General features: G+C 45.5%; 2 protein-coding genes and 1 non-coding gene across 4 annotated transcripts in view; 2 read left to right on the top strand and 1 right to left on the bottom strand.

Moving 5' to 3' along the window:
* The window catches only part of XRCC6 (X-ray repair cross complementing 6), a 32454-nt gene extending 28252 nt beyond the window's left edge, over nt 1-4202 (top strand). The window contains exon 14 of the mRNA XM_046012045.1: nt 4038-4202. Coding sequence (XP_045868001.1) covers nt 4038-4066 — 29 coding nt within the window. The 3' untranslated portion in view covers nt 4067-4202. The remainder of the gene's footprint in view (nt 1-4037) is intronic.
* On the bottom strand, nt 709-9655 carry SNU13 (small nuclear ribonucleoprotein 13). 2 transcript variants are annotated; one of them, XM_046012047.1, is made up of 3 exons: nt 9546-9655; nt 2630-2750; nt 709-1944 (listed from the first exon to the last, which is right to left on the bottom strand). In XM_046012047.1, the coding sequence occupies exons 1-3, from the start codon at nt 9546-9548 to the stop codon at nt 1682-1684; spliced, it is 387 nt and encodes a 128-aa protein (XP_045868003.1). In that variant the 5' UTR covers nt 9549-9655; the 3' UTR covers nt 709-1681. The 2 variants fall into 2 exon arrangements, with proteins under 2 accessions (XP_045868003.1, XP_045868002.1); XM_046012046.1 differs by lacking the exon at nt 9546-9655 and adding an exon at nt 4226-4311.
* On the top strand, nt 7372-7478 carry LOC123947751. The gene has a single exon (XR_006819795.1). It is a non-coding gene; the product is annotated as a U6 spliceosomal RNA (small nuclear RNA).
* Nucleotides 9656-16297: the final 6642 nt, after the last annotated feature.

The following is a 16297-nucleotide window of genomic DNA, read 5'->3' as shown; positions in this document are numbered from 1 at the left end:
AGAAAAGGACTAGCCCGGCAGGCACAGAACAGGCCTTCGCAGGATGGGGTGGTTTCCAGGTTTCCTGCATATGCGCCCAAGCTGGTCAAAAAGACACTAAATAAAATCCTCACTCATCCGACCATTATGGTATCCAGTTATCTACACGTCGGGGAAAAAAAAACCAAACTCTTGCTGAGGGACATGGATCTTAAGTGCCGACCCTAAGAGAAGGGGTAGAAGAGGCAGGTGAGGTGGCAGGGGCTTCGATCAGCACCTCCCCCTCCCCCATCATCACTTCCCCCTCCCCCATCTAACATATGCCAAAGGCTACTAGGAGCCCTCATTCTGCAACGGTTCTCAACTAGGGTGACTTTGCCACCAGGGGACATCTGGCACGGTCTTGGAGGTGGGAGACTGGTCCTGACTGCTGGTGGGTAAAGGCCAGAGATGCTGCCGCAAGGTGGGCAGACAGGGCAGCCCCCTGTCGTGAATTCTCCAGCTCCAAAACGTCAGCGGTGCTGTGGCTGAGAAACCCTTTGTAGCCTGAGAGCAGCTCCTCAGTGACCAAGTCTGTACAAGACACTTGGAGCGACTAGAGATCAACCGAGATGCTGGCTTTTCCACACCTTCTTGGTACAAAGTTTATGAAGCTGTGACCATTCTGATAACGCTAAGCAGTCCTTCGTTCAGGCATTAGCTGGATACATACCAAGACTCACACTTATCTTTAAATTGGAATATGAATATATTTCTTTATTAGGATGCTCACAAGAATGACACGCTAGCACTGTCCTTCTGAAGTGGTAAAGAATACATACATCTGACCTACGTCGTGGCAGGAAACCAGAGTCAGGGCTCTCAGAGCTGGTACCAAGTGTCCACTGCAGACATCTCCATTCACCAGAGAGGATGCTTCCTTGATTCCTACGTCTCTGCTGTAGCTTCCAGTCAGGTCTCTGACTTGCCCAGACTTCTTCATTCCAGCATCAGCTGACCCTCTTTTTTCTAGCCCCTCTGGACTCCTTCAAGACCGACGTCAACTGCCTCATGCCTACCTGGCCCAGGCAGCCTCTGGAACTCTGCAGCACATCTCTTTGGTATGCTGCTGCCCCGCCACCCTCCGGGGCATGGCTGGGAGTTGGGGAAGAAGGGGAACAACATCACGTGACCATAGCAGACAGCAGGGGTATACTGGCAAATGACTCTTGGACATAACACCTAAGAACCTCACGGAATACATGCTTTCTCCCCAAATGATACAGAACTCCCCGAGGGCAAACACATATGGAATGATCCCGTACTCCAGGCACAAGGGATACAAAGTGAGTGGCGTGTGCATCCATCATGCCCTACACACAACAGGAAGTTGGCGCCTGAATGTTGGAACCACATCTCTATCCTGGCTCTTCTCTGCCTTTGAATGGTGTCGTCACTCTGTTTCCGCCCGTTTTCGGCATTAGTTCATTTTTCAAAAGAGGACAGGACGGCAGAGAGAGTAGAATAAGAGACCGGGGGTGAGGTGAGGGATTAATATATGAAAAACAACCTATAAAACAAAAGTAATACAAAAATGCAAACCCCAGATTTAGTACTAGAATACAATGAGAAGGGAGCTGGAGAAACCACATGCGGACACAGATGGTATGATACACAACCCCAGGGGGAGGATTCAGTGAGGAGTGGGGCAGAGGCCAGGGGTTTAGACTAAGAGCCTTTCGATGGACTGCTGAATGGACTGGATCTGCTGCTTCAGCTGGGAGCCTTCTTTGATGGTGACAGAACAGGCGATGACAGGCCTGGACACCCCGCAGGCCCGCCCCAGGGCCTGCTTGGAGCGCACAAACACGTAGGGCACATTCTTATCCTCACATAGCAGCGGAAGGTGCAGGATGATCTCCAGGGGCTCAGCGTCTGCAGCCATCACGATGAACTCAGAGATGCCTCTGTTGAGGGTTTTGGTGGCTGAGGAGAGGAGGACGGGAGGTCAGTAAATGACTGAGGGGGGTTGGGGGGGGTGGGCACGAAAGCTGTAACAAAGCAGTTTCCAAGAAAAAGAATTAAACCCATCAGTTCTGTGAACACACATCGTGAGACAGACCACTTCTTTTCTCTCCTTGGCTACCACACTTGCCCAAGTCACCACCATCTCTTGCCTGGTAGACAAGAACAGCTCTCACACAAGCTCTGGGTACATACAACACTTCTCACGCTCTATGATCAAGGAAGGATCCAGGGTTTTACCATCCCAGTTTGTCCTGAGAGTATTTCTGGAAAGCTCACACCACGTGCAACTTACCAAGCAAAGTCAGCACCCCACAGCATTGTTCAACCACTGTGGCCCAGTGCTAGGGCACAGTTTTTGTTAATGCTGGAGTACTGATGAGACTAGAGACTCTGGAGTCACAATGGCCATGTCCAAATCCCGACTCTCCTACCCATCAGAAGGTAAATGCTGCAAAATGTTACCAACTGGTGGATCTAAAATAGTTCTTAGTCCATTAACTTCTAGCATCTACTGCCAGAATGCTGCTCTTAAGTCCTTCCACTGGTTCCAATCAGGAGTATCCAGCCCTCTTTCCAAACTGGAAATCTAAGCCAGGAACAGCGTCTTTATCGCTCTACCTGAAGCACTCTCCGGCTGCCTTACCTTCATTGGCTCCTTTCCGAAGCTGCTTGTAGTTACATGATTGCTGAACAAGGTCCAGTAGTTTCTTGGTAAGGTGGGCATCTGCGAGGGGGTAGGCCTTCGGATTCACATCAGCCTCAGTCTGTGGAATGCGAATTGGGGCGGGGGGGGGAGTCATTAAAGCATCAGTTAAACCGAACCAGAAGTTGTTCCAGACAAGTCACAAAACACTTCAGTTAACAACTGAGAAAGACAGTGATTAGCTTGAAAAAATTTTAGCAATTACCCAGTCCAATGATGTACACTAAAGCTTATATACTTTTATATGCCTCTCTTTTCCTTGGTAATATTATAGCAAATGGATTACAAATAGGTTCTCTTGGCTCAGTATCCACTTGAGTCATACATATTTACTGAATCAAAATGAAGGTATAATTTATACAAATGTAGCACAGAATTTTCTCTCTCCGTTCCCCATTCAATATTCAAATCTTCCTCTGTCCTAAGAATCCTGGTTTCCGAAACATCTTTTCCCCTTTATCTGATCTGTTAATACATACAAAATGGCTGGTGCCAACAAAATGGTTGGTACCTCTACCAACAAGCTCACCAAGGTTGAAATTTCCTTTTGTTGTTAGAATATATCTGACTGGGGCCGTCTACATTATAGAGCATATATTCATCCACACAGACAGTATTATATTCGTTATTCCATTTTTTCCCTGTGGCTATCAATCTGATATACAAACTGGGTTCCTTTGTATTCAGCTTGCTTAAAGAACTAAGATCTTACTTTTCAAATCTGCAAAATATCTACATGTTTTCAAACTAAAAGCTATGTTAGTGAGCTAAAAGTGTTCTGAAAACTGGAAAACAGTAAAGCATTTATTCCCACCTTTCCTACACAGACTGTATCACAGGGTAACAAACAGATGCCAACATTCTCTTGTATCATTATTCCACCTAGTAAAGGACTGATTTAATCAAATCCCACCATCCTGCAACCCATATTCACCAGGTAATCAACTCAGACATAAATTAATGGATCCAGACACTGATTAACAGCCACCAACATCGTAAGATGCCATGTGATCAGTACCCCCCTTGAAGAACTAAATGTCTATGTTCAGGTAGTCTTGCCGGGGGGAAACAAATGGGAAGAAAAAAATCTGATCAAGCTTTTGATTCTAATATTAGATATTTACTGTTACGGAATTATTAAATTCAGGGGAATTATAATGGCGTTGCAGTTGCTAAAACTTATTTTACACATACTTTAAATCTATGAATAAAATGCTACGTCACTGGCTTTGCTTCAAAATAACCCAGGTACGGAACACACCGGGGGGCTGCTTATACCATTCCTTCCTCCTCACCCCCACCTCTCGAGTTTAACAATTTTCACGAATTTCTCATTTGTTTTCCCTAGGATTCTTTTTACAACTATTTTGCATATAAAATTCGGGAGCACTCCACGTTATCATCGCGAGCAACAAGCGGTTCGCCGCGGCGGTCGGGTCTAACCCTGGCTCTGGAGGCTGGACCGCGGCACGCGGCACGCGGCACCACAGTCCTAGGTGGTGACCCCGTGGGTGACGGCCCGGTGGGAACACTCACCATCGCGTCCGTCTCGGTGGTCTCCTGCCCGATACCGCAAGGACACAAAAATGACCCACCCGCAGGGAAGCCGGAAGTGATGTAGGGATGACGTCAGCGGAAGTGACATCAAGAGCGAGATTGCACCAAAACGGCTGGTCCCTAAACCACTGCAGTGGTCCCAGAATGAAGTGGTATAGAGTGAGGGCTGGAGATCCCGGGAGAAGCGCGAAAAAGGTCTTATAATTGGTCCGGTGTTCTCCATACATTCTAGAATCAGCCTCTCAAGGCCCATAAAAACCTGCTGGGATAATCTGATTTGCAGATTTGCTATAATCCCAATTGCGGTAAGACTTTTAGGATGCACAATCTATCACTTTATATATATACTCAGTACCTTCCTCCCCCCCCCCCCCCTTTAAAAGATTTTATTTATTTGACAGCGAGTGAGAAAACAAGCAGAGTGGCAAAGGGAGAAGCAGGCTCCCTGCTCCGCATTCGGGACTCGATTCCAAGACCCTGGGACCATAACCTGAGCGGATGGCAGACACTTAACGACCGAGCCACCCAGGCACCCCAACTCAGCACCTTTCAATAAGGCTTTACGATTTTCCCAGAAGGCTTAACATCTTTTAGATTTACTTCTAGATATTTCAGGCTATTTCTCACTTTGTTAAGAAAAAAATTCCCTTTATTTCCTACTGTATTAAGAATGTCTCTGAAACTAATGATCAGTTGGAAAACTGAATTTAAATAAAAAAAACTTTAAAAAAGAGTTTTTTCTTTGTTAAACAAATTGGTGTTGAATTCTATCAGATTTTTTTTGGTGCTGAGCTGACTCAGATGAAAAAGCCTTTTTTCCTTTAATTTTTTGAGTTTTTCTAATGTTAAACCAATGTTGCATTCCTGAGATAAAACCAACTTAAGTAGGCTTTCTTATTTTATTTTATATCCATTAGCTAATGGACTTCAGATTTCTTGGTGGGGAGGAATGATAAAAATGTTCTAAAATTCTATAGCAACGGTTGTACAACTCTGTCGTATATGAAAAACCACTGAACTATACACTTCAAACAGATGAAGAACTTTTTATAGTACATAAATTATCTCAATAAAGCTATTTTCAAAACCAGGTATAGGATTTTTCTGCATGAAAAAAACTTTAATTTTGTTTCTTTACTCTTCAGTTTTAAGAGTTTATTTATTTATAAAAGATTTTTTTATTTATTTGACAGAAGTGAGAGAGTACGCACAAGCAGGGGGAGCAGGAGAGGGAGAGGAAGAGGCAGGCTTCCATGCTGAGCAGGGAGCCCAATGTGGGGCTCGATCCCAGGATCCTGGGATCAAGACCTGAGCTGAAGGCAGATGCTTAATGGACTGAGGCACCCCTTAAGTTTTATTTCTACTTAAGTTGGTTTTTGATACATTTTTTCAGGCATTTATTCACTTCATCTCAGTTTCTATATTTATCGAAGTGTTTATAATACCCTTTTAATATCTGCAGATTATGTCTCCTTCGTGTTCGCTACCGCTTACTTATACCTCGTGTGCTTATTTTGTTGATTAACCTCACCAGAGGGGATTTTCCAAAGAAAATCTTCTGATTCTGTGTTCCCAGGAACAATCGGATCTATTTGCTTTTTCAATAATTTCTGCTTGTTTTGTATTTTGTCCTTTTATTCTTTTCCTACCTTTTATAGTTCCTTTCCCTCCAACTTAAGCATTTTAAGTTTCAGGTAATATTTTAGCTAATTCCTACATGCTCTGGTGTGTGGTATTCTCATTCTTTTTTTTTTTTTTTAAAGATTTTATTTATTTATTTGACAGAGAGAGAGATCACAAGTAGGCAGAGAGGCAGGCAGAGAGAGAGGAGGAAGCAGGCTCCCTGCGGAGCAGAGATCCCGATGCGGGACTCGATCCCAGGACCCTGAGATCATGACCTGAACCGAAGGCAGCGGCTTAATCCACTGAGCCACCCAGGCGCCCCAGGTATTCTCATTCTTGATGAGTGTTTTCAAATTTCCATTACAATTTTATTCACTAGATTCACTATGACCACTAGATCGAGTTTTTTGATGGTGTTATTCAAATCCTCTATTATCATACTGATGTTCTGGCTTTACTATCTATCATTTATATACTTAAATGCTATATAATTGCATTTTTATCTATTTCTTCTTATAATTATGTCATTTTAAAAAATTATGTCATTTTTATTCATACTTTATTTTTAAGCCACTTTATCTTCACAGATGCATTTCATCTTTTTTTAAAAAGAATTTTATTTACTTGGGGTGCTTGGGTGGCTCAGCCATTAGATGTCTGCCTTCAGCTCATATCACGGTCCAGCCCTCATCGGGCTCCCTGCTCGGAGGGAAGCCTGCTTCTCCCTCTCCCACTCCCCTGCTTGTGTTCCCTCTTTCTCTCTCTGTCAAATAAATAAATAAAATCTTTAAAAAAATTTTTTTAGGGGCACCTGGGTGGCTCAGTGGGTGTAAGCCTCTGCCTTCAGCTCAGGTCATGATCCCAGGGTCCTGGGATCAAGCCCCGCATGGGCCTCTCTGCTCAGCGGAGAGTCCGCTTCCTCCTCTCTCTCTGCCTGCCTCTCTGCCTACTTGTGATTTTTCTCTATCAAATAAATAAAATCTTTAAAACAAAATTTTTTTTTTTTAAATTTACTTGAGAGAGAGGAAGAGGGAGAGAGCAAGCAAGCATCAGCAGGGGAAGGAGAGGAAAGCAGATACCTCGCCAATCCCAGGTGCTGGGCTTGATGCCAGAACCCCATAATCATGACCTGAGCTGAAGGCAGATGCTTAACCAAAGGCGTCCCTGCCTTTCACCTTAAACCCCATTTCTATATGATGTTTACAGAGGCTACACCACACCTTTTAATTTGGCAAACATTTACCATTCTTTTTACTTTAATGTGTCTTAATTGGAGCATTTGGTCTCTTTCTATATTTATATAAGTACTGATGTATTTGGTTCAAATACTTCTTTTGTGCCTTCTATTTGTTCCAATTAATATGTTTCTTTTTCTTTCCTTCCTTTGGGTTTATTATTTTTTCACACTACTATTCCATTTACTGGTTTGGACTTTTTTGACTTATCAAAATCTAATGTTCATCAACAATAAAGGATCCAATACTTTAATTCAACTCCAAAAAGTGCTCGCTTCAGCAGCACACATACTAAAATTGGAACGATACAGAGAAGATTAGCACGGCCCCTGCACAAGGATGACACGCAAATTTGTGAAGCATTCCATATTTTTATAAGAGACTCTTAATCTCACAAAACAAACTGAGGGTTGCTGGGGGAAGGGGGGTAGGGAGAGGGTGGTGGGGTTATGGACATTGGGGAGGGTATGTGCTATGGTGAGTGCTGTGAAGTGTGTAAACCTGGTGACTCACAGACCTGTACCCCTGGGGCTAATCATACATTATATATTTATAAAAAAAATAAAAATAAATTTTAAAAAATCACTCCGAAAAATATACTTCAGAAAACTGTTACATATTTTTTTAAGATCGATTGATCGATTTATCTGTCAGAGAGAAAGCACAAGCAGAGGGAATGGCAGGCAGAGGTTGCAATGGGCTTCCTGCCAGAGCAAGGACCTGGCTGCAGGACTTGATCCCAGGACCCTGAAATCACCACCTGAGCTGAAGGCAGCTGCTTAACCAAATGAGCTACTCAGGCATCCCCATCAGGTATTTCCAATACAGTCCAACAACCCATCTCTGGAATTTAGGATTCTCAACTCCTAACCAAATATTAAATGCATAAAAAGGGAAGAATTCAGGAGCCCCCAAAACCATCAAAGAGGTCTCACCTTATCGTTTTAATTACAATCAACAATAAAACGTCGGCTCATACATAGTAACTGAAATTTGCTTAGTGTGTATTTATTCACCTTTAAATTTTTTCTGAGGGTTATTTAAATGGAGTGAAGGAATAAAATCATACTGCTAGCTAATTTTCATCCCTAACATGATCCCTTTGGTCTCCCTGTACACCAGAGAGCCAAAAACACCCCGCAGAGTTTTGATTTAACAATATACACTGCATGCTCGTTAACACCCTACCAAGTATTAGGATTAGCTGTTTTAACATGCATCATCTCATTTAATTTTTTTAAAAAAAGTTTTCTTATTTGAGAGAGAGCGTGCGCGCATGAGTGAGCGGGGAGGAGGGATAGAGAGAGAATCCCAAGCAGACACTACCCTGGGCATGGAGCCAGACCCGCTGCCTATCCCAAGATCCTGAGATCAGGACCCGAGCAGAAATCAGTAGTCGAAGGCTCAAAGCACTGAGCAACCCAAGCGCCCCTGCATTATATCATTTAATCATGAAAACATGCTCATGCATTGTTATCCCCCTTTTACAGTTTAGGAAAACTTCTCTTAAGTTCAGGTTGAGACCACCCTGTATCAAAACTTTTCATGGAATTGCATTCAAGCTCTAACCTCAGCCACGTCCTAGCTTCACGAAATAGAGGGTGGGGAGAAAGCGAGGGGGAAGATGCCCACGGGATCCAAGCTCCGTTGGAAGGATTAAACCTCTCCATGGAAGTGGAAGCTCTTTGCAAGCTGTTCCTTCCTTACCAAGTGCTAAACAAAACCAGCTACCAAGCTACAGGAATTGATTAAAACGTGGAGATCACCAACAGCTTAGAGAAGTTGCACGTGGTAATACCAGGACCTCTGATTTGGGAGACTACCGCCCCAGGGAAGCCTTTTCTCAACCCAGGCCGGGGTTCGGAGTCACTCCACATTTCCCGCAGCCCCCAAGCGCCAAAGGCTCCTCTTGTAAGTCCCTGGCACGTGTAACTCGCGGCGGGCGCAGACCCATGGAGACCTAGATCTTCCCCTCCTGAACATCACAAATGGGGAAGTGATGTAGAGCAGACTGATTCGAATCCTGGGTTCCACACCATCCTTAGCGATTCCCCCCTTCCCCCGCCAAAAAGGAGTCAAGTTTTCTCACCCCACTTCCTACTCTCCCCCACGTGGGTTGGTCTCTCTCCCACGTTGGGCCAGGCCTTCTCCACTCCCCCGACGCTTTCGGCCACGCGCATAGAGTGTTGTCAAGTACACCCGACCACAGCAGTTGGGACCCTGAGGCTTCCCGAGTTCAAACCTCCAGCGGGGCTGTTGGGGCTCCCACGACTGCCGAGTTCTAACTCGGGGCCGGGAGGCTGGGACTCCGCGGCCGTGGGAGGTCTAACCCCGGACCGGACTGTCTAGACAGCGAAAGTTCTAAGCCCTCGCAGTCCACTGAGTGACCGGAACCCAGAGTCTCCCGCTTCCCAGTCCCGGCGCCAGGAGCACGCACTCACCATAGCTGCGATTCCGCGGTCCCGCCACCCCTTGGAGCCCAGGCGACGTCAGAGCGGGAGCGCGCGCGCCTCTGCCGGAAAGTCGCGCCGGAGGAGTGGAAATGGCCGCGAGCGGCAGGAAGCGGAAGTGACGCCACTAAAGCGGGCGGATCTCGTCCTCTAAGGTCGCCCTATTACCGCGTAGGTTCTGGGCGAGGGGCTGTAATTTGCTATCTTTGTTTTCGTTATACTATAAATCTTTGGCAGGAACGATGAATTAAACTTGTGTACACACACGCACACACACCATCGGGTTTCAATGGTGTCATCGTTCCATTGCCTGTTCATCTTTGAGCACATTCTTGTGCTTTTAAAATCATCTTTTTGACCCTACACCGGTGAGGGAACGGTATGGAGAGAAGATGGGTAATCCTAAAAGTTTTCCTGCATATGTAGATATACTTTTTCAATTCTTATTTTTTTTTCTTATTTTTTTTTAAATTTGCAAGGCTTTTATTATTTTTCTTTTTTTTTTTTTTTACAGAGAGAGAGAGAGATTACAAGTAGGCAGAGCAGCAGCCAGAGAGGGGAGGAAGCAGGCTCCCTGCCAAGCAGAGAGCCCGATATGGGGCTCGATCCCAGGACCCTGAGATCATGACCTGAGCTGAAGGCAGAGGCTTAACCCACTGAGCCACCCAGGCGCCCCACTTTTTCAATTTTTAAAGATTTTATTTGAGAGAGAGAGAGAGAGAGAGAGAGAGAGATAGCAAGAGAGCATAAGCAATGGGGAGAGGGAGAACCAGGCACCTTGCTCCTGAAGTGGGGCTGGATCCAGGACTCTGGGATCATGGCCTGAGCAGAAAGCAGATGCTTAACCAACTAAGCCACCCAGGCACCCCCATATTTAGACATCCTTGTTAAAACACTGGTGAGAAATGTGAAGTCCACCAGAAATGGAATCCATTGAGTAGGGAATTCAGGAAGAAGAGCAGGTTTGGGGGTGAGGGTTGAGTTTCCGTCAGGCTGAGCTTGGAGATGTCATAGGACACCCACTTTCTTCTGCCCAGCATGCTGCTCCAAATCTCCATTATTTAAAGCTAGACTCATGCCTTGCCCCCTCCAAGAAGTCCTTAGGGCTTACTCATTTCTCTCCTACATGATGCCAAACACATCTTGGGACTATTTGGATCTCGCCAAAACTAGACCATTATAGGCTAGTTCCAGTTAATCATTTTGGGAACCTAGAGGTCGAGCCCTAGCAGGATCCGTTGGGAATCATGCAGCAATCTCTTCACTTTACAGCTACCAAGGCCCTGAGAACGGAAGCTACTTGCCCACAGTCACAGAGTGAGGCAGTGGCTGAATCAGAACTGGGCCTTGGGATTTTGGCTATTGGCCTGGATTACTTCCACCACATCTGGCTGCTTTGCCTGCCACAACCTGAGTTGTGGTACGGGGCAACAGAATGGGTTTGAACTGCCTCCAGGATGCCTGTTACAGCATCCATTCAGGATGGAACATGAATTACATAAAAAATGGCTCCACTGAACTTCACCTCATGCAAATCCTAGAAAAATTGTCAAAGAACAAAATTTGTCTCCAAATTAAGAAATGCCCACAGATGATTCCTGTGTAAGAGCAGAACCTGTGGCTTGGATTGTGCTGCTCACTTTTCGGATCCTGTTTATGTTTCCATATTAATGGAAGATACCAACCACCATTATTGGGGAATTAAACATCATTCCAATTTATAGTCATAGATGTGTCCTTATCATTTGCTTTTTAGATATCCTTTATAAACAAGTGCCAGTTGTTACTTGGCTTACCTGGCATCTAGGACCGTCATATCGCAGGTCTCCTCAGTAAAGACTAATGGGGACGTGAAGTTTTTAGTACTATGAGTAAAGAGACAGCACATCTCACGTAATTGTTTCCCAACTATATAATGACTCAGTTTCCAAATTCTCTTAAAGCTAGGTAACACTTTTGATTTTGCTGTTTCTCTTGCTAGTAAGTTCATAAATGTCGACATATGCTCATTATCAATCTGTCTTATAAATTTGTCCTTTACCACACTTCTGTGCTTAAAAACCCAAGTCCTTTTCATGGCTTACTAGGCTCCTCTCCACCAGTCCCCACCTGCATCCCAATGATAACAGCTCTACCCACCTTCTTTTTCTACCCTGAGAACACCCCAATTTCTTTAAAAAAAAGATTTTATTTATTTATTTGACAGGCAGAGATCACAAGTAGGCAGGGGGGGGGGGAAACAGGCTCCCTGCTGAATAGAGAGTCTGATGCGGGGCTTGATTCCAGGACCCCAGGATCATGACCTGAGCCGAAGGCAGAGGCTTTAATCCACTGAGCCACCCAGGCGCCCCACACTCCAATTTTTCTAACCCCGTTCAACCTTTGTTGAGAGAAAGAGCTCCACTGTTTTGCTAAGCTAACTCCAATTCATCACCTCTTCAGTGAAGCCTCCCTGATCACCCAGACCAGGTAACCGCCCCTGCGGGGTGGATCCACAGTCCTGTGTCCTTGCCTGTTACAGCATCTGTCAACCTCGCCTTTATTCAGTGCCCACCTTTCCAACCACACCAAGAGCTCCATGAGAGCAGGTCTTGTAGATGCCTTGGGTACTTTGGATACCTATCTGCTGGCACTATGCCTGCATAGAAAAGGCAGTGCCTGTTTCACTTAGGGATTTTTGCTGGCAAGCAACCAAAAAGGAGTTTGAGAAAAACTCTGTTGTGGAGCCCGTAGATTCCACAGGAGTTGGTTGTGAGAGCAGAAGCAGCCCTACAGTCTCAGTCCACTGTCGATGCCCTCCAGCCAAGGACTAGCAGGAACACACCTTATAATGTTATTACTTATTACATCAAGGGAGAATGCACATTGTGGGCAATGATAAGCCTTCTCAATAAGAGGGTGTTAGGAAGGATTTACTGTAGGATTTGTGTTGAAGTAGGTGGTTTTGGGAGGGTTCAAGGAATTGAGGGGTTTGCCCTAGGTTAGACGCCATCAGGCAGTGTCAATAATTCTGTGATTGGGCATCTTTTTTTTTTTAAGATAAGTAGATTTATTTATTTATTTTAGAGAAAGAGAGTGTATAAGCAGGGGAAGGGGCAGAGAGAGAGGAAGAGAATTTCAAGCAGACTCTCTGCTGAATGTGGTGTCCAATGCAGTGCTCAATCTCATGACCCTGAGGATCATGACTAGAGCCAAAATCAAGAGTTGGCCGCTTAACCAACTCAGCCACCCAAGTACCCCTATGATTGGGTATCTTAATAATCTTATCTACGGGGGCGCCTGGGTGGCTCAGTGGGTTAAAGCCTCTGCCTTCAGCTCAGGTCATGATCTCAGGGTCCTGGGATCGAGCCCCGCATCGGGCTCTCTGCTCCGCAGGGAGCCTGCTTCCTCCTCTCTCTCTGCCTGCCTCTCTGCCTAGTTGTGATTTCTCTCTGTCAAATGAATAAAATATTTTAAAAAAATAATCTTATCTACAAGGTGGAAGGAATAAAGTGGGGCTAAAGCTGTAATTGGTAAAGAAATAGCAGTCACCATATTAGTCAGAAGAAGGGGAATTTGGTGATTTTTGTGGTTTCAATAATGTTCATGTTTTCGTCTTTGTTCAAATGGGATTAAAGAGTGGTCTTGTTTTTTTGTCTTGATTATCACAGGGTGGTTTTGTCTGATGTTGATAATCTAAGAAATTGTTTATGTTGAGCAGGAGAATACCAAGACCCAGCTGTGAGTGTCAAGGTATCTCCTAGCAATACCAAGTCTTAACTGATAGAAACGGGCCAGTTCCTAGCTGTCATGGGCTGCTTTTCTTTCTCTTTTTCTCACCAACTTCCTTTCCCCACCTTGAATCTCTGATCTTGATATTTAGAGTCCCGGTAGAGAAAGCCTCGTTGGCCAAGCTTAGGTCACGCCTCCATTCCTTGACTGTCCTGGATCTATGAGAAAGTATCAGATTTAAGCTGGGCTGACATTCAGCCAGAATACATCATGTAGGATACTGTGTTCTTAAAATAGAGAAATACATCCCAACTGGTTGGCAAGTAGGTGATGCCCCTCTCCTGGGATGCTCAGGAACACTTATAATGCAGCTATTAAAGGGCTAAGGCCTGGCCCATCCAATTGGCTGGTGCCCTTTCCTACTCCACTATTCAATATTTTGAATATAACCTTTGGGTGAAAGACAGTCTTCAGGGTAGCATTTATTTCTCTACCAACATTGATTTATTCCTCTACCAATCCTGAGATGGGAAAAGTAACCCCCAACAGAAAACCAGCATACTGTGAACAAAGAGGAAGGAATGCTGGGTGTTCAAACAAGAACACACATGTTCAATACAGTGTTCATTACTAAATTTTTGGTATTGGATAGACAGATGGACACATGGATGAAAGTATCTGATTAGGAAGAAAGAAGTCATACAAACTGCAAGTTACATCACCCCATCACATAGGGAGAAATGTAATCTCTTCCCTCCAGAGGATGGGATATCTAAAACAAATTCTTCCTTTTAATTCCCTTCTGGGTAGTTTCCCAATGCTGTCCTTACCTGCACTGAGGGCATGTTAGCCAGCTCTGGTGCCGGTTCAGGGGCTGGAACGGAGGCTGAGGCTCCTTTGTGAGGTAGCCTCAGTGACAGGAGTGCTGTGAGGCAGGGGCTACCTCACCCCAAACTGGCTGAGTCAGCCACACCAGTCCTGCCCTCCAACTCCCTACCACCACCTGCTCACCTAGGCTTCGTCATGTTGCTGCCACTGCTGGGAGCCTGTGCTGTGGTGGGGCCATTCCAGGGCCCTGAGTGGGAGCCAGTGCGGGGCCTGCTCTCTGAGGGTCGCAGCTGCAGGGACCCTCGGTGCTGTGGCAACCTGCTTGTGCTCTGCCTCTTTCTGATCTGGCAGGTCCAGCACTATTGGAACCAGGTCACAAGGACCCACCCCAGCACGCGGAAGGTCATCAAGGTGAGGGGACCCCACACACCTCCTTCTCTCGGCACCAAGATTCTCTCATTCACTTGTTATGAGGACCCTGTTCTATGCCCTGTACCAGAGATAAATCACAAGGGGGAGCTTAAGACTGGTCAGGGAGAGCCTCACCAGACCGCAAAACCCACCAGTCACCCTGGTCTCTCCCCCTCATTCCACACATTCAATCCATCTACAAGTCCTATGGGCTCTACTTGGCAAACCATATCTCAAATCTGATCACTTCTGGAAACCTCACTGCTGCCCCCTGGGCAAACCCTCCCTCACATCTCCCCTACACTGTAGCACTGTCTTCTGCAGTTCCTGTGGCCTCTCTCATCCAAGCACAGACAATGTTCCACTCAGCCAACAGGATTATCTTCTTTCTTTCTCTTTCTCCCTTAAAATTTTAATTCAGGGATAATACATGTACATAGACCGCATGTGTACAGATCAATGAATTTTCACAAACTGAATACATCCATGTGTGGCATCCAGCCCGGAAACTTGCAGTCACAACTATGCTAATTCCTAAAAAATGGGACTAGTTTTGCCTGTATGAAATCATATGGTAGGTATTCCTTTGCACCTGACTTAAAATCATGCTTATGAGCAAGAATGAACTTTTCAAAATAAATCATACCACTTTGCCCCTCAAAACCCTGCAACAGCTCCTATAGGTACACTCCCTGTCAAACTCAGAAAAAAATTCAAACTCCTAACCTTAAGTCCAAGGCCCAACATGATCTGTCCTACATGTCTCTCTGACCCCATCTCCCAGCGCACTTTTCATTACCTGTTTCATTCTGGGCATAGGGCCCCTTGATGTTCTTATACACATGACCGTGTTCTGATCTCAGGACCTTTGCACTAACATCTTGCCTATCATTTCATTCAGGTTTCCAGTCAAATGTCACCACCTCTGAGAGGCCTTCTATGACCAGTCTGTCTAAGGGAGCTAGTCCCATACCCACTCTATTTTTATTTCCACCACTTTTCAATACCTAACATGTTGTTACTTGGTTATTGTGTCTTCCATGTCTGGAAGATAGCTCCCAACAAAGACTTTAGTCTTGTTCGTGTTGGTAACCCCAGCATCTAGAATAGTACTGTAAACTCTTTGTCTTTCTTAAATGAATGCCCTAAGGAGAGTGATTCCCTCTTTTCTGAGCCCAGTAGCCTCATCGGGATAATGGACATTGTCATTCTGATCTGTGAGCGTTAGATGAGACAATGTGTGAGCAAAGATGTTGCTTCTCCATTCTAAACTGCAGATGACACAGCAGAAGTGGAGAGTGCCCTCCGTGAGACATGACACTTGCTTCAGGATGAGCCCTGAATTATTCTTCAGTCCTGATAATTTCAACGACCCGGATGCTCATGTCCAGCAATGGGTACAAAAGAAGAGACAGGAATACCAGAGGGGCCTCCAGGAATCATGGACTCAATACCTGCTCTCTTGGCAACACCCATTTCAGGGCCCACCTGGGGATTTCCACACACCTACTGAGCCCTTCTTTTGCACCACCTCCCTTTCAAGCACCTGTATGCTCTCCCAGGACAGTTCTTGGGAAGCATGGCAGGTACCCTGGTGTCTCAGTGATGAGCGGACTCACCTGATTTGCAGGTCACTATCCCCTGCCCTGGACCGGCACCAAAGGATGGAGCAGCTGCTGGTCCGCTCCCGGGAAGAGTTGGTGTCACTGGAGCCTGTTGTCAGCCTGAGATCTCACCGCATACCCATGATTTTAGCTACCTCTCTCTCAAATTTCCCTTCATCTCAGAGGCTA

The sequence above is a fragment of the Meles meles genome, chromosome 7 (assembly GCF_922984935.1).
Source record: "Meles meles chromosome 7, mMelMel3.1 paternal haplotype, whole genome shotgun sequence".
In the NCBI taxonomy this organism is placed as follows: Eukaryota; Metazoa; Chordata; class Mammalia; order Carnivora; family Mustelidae; genus Meles; species Meles meles.
This window is presented reverse-complemented; position numbering and strand designations above follow the sequence as displayed.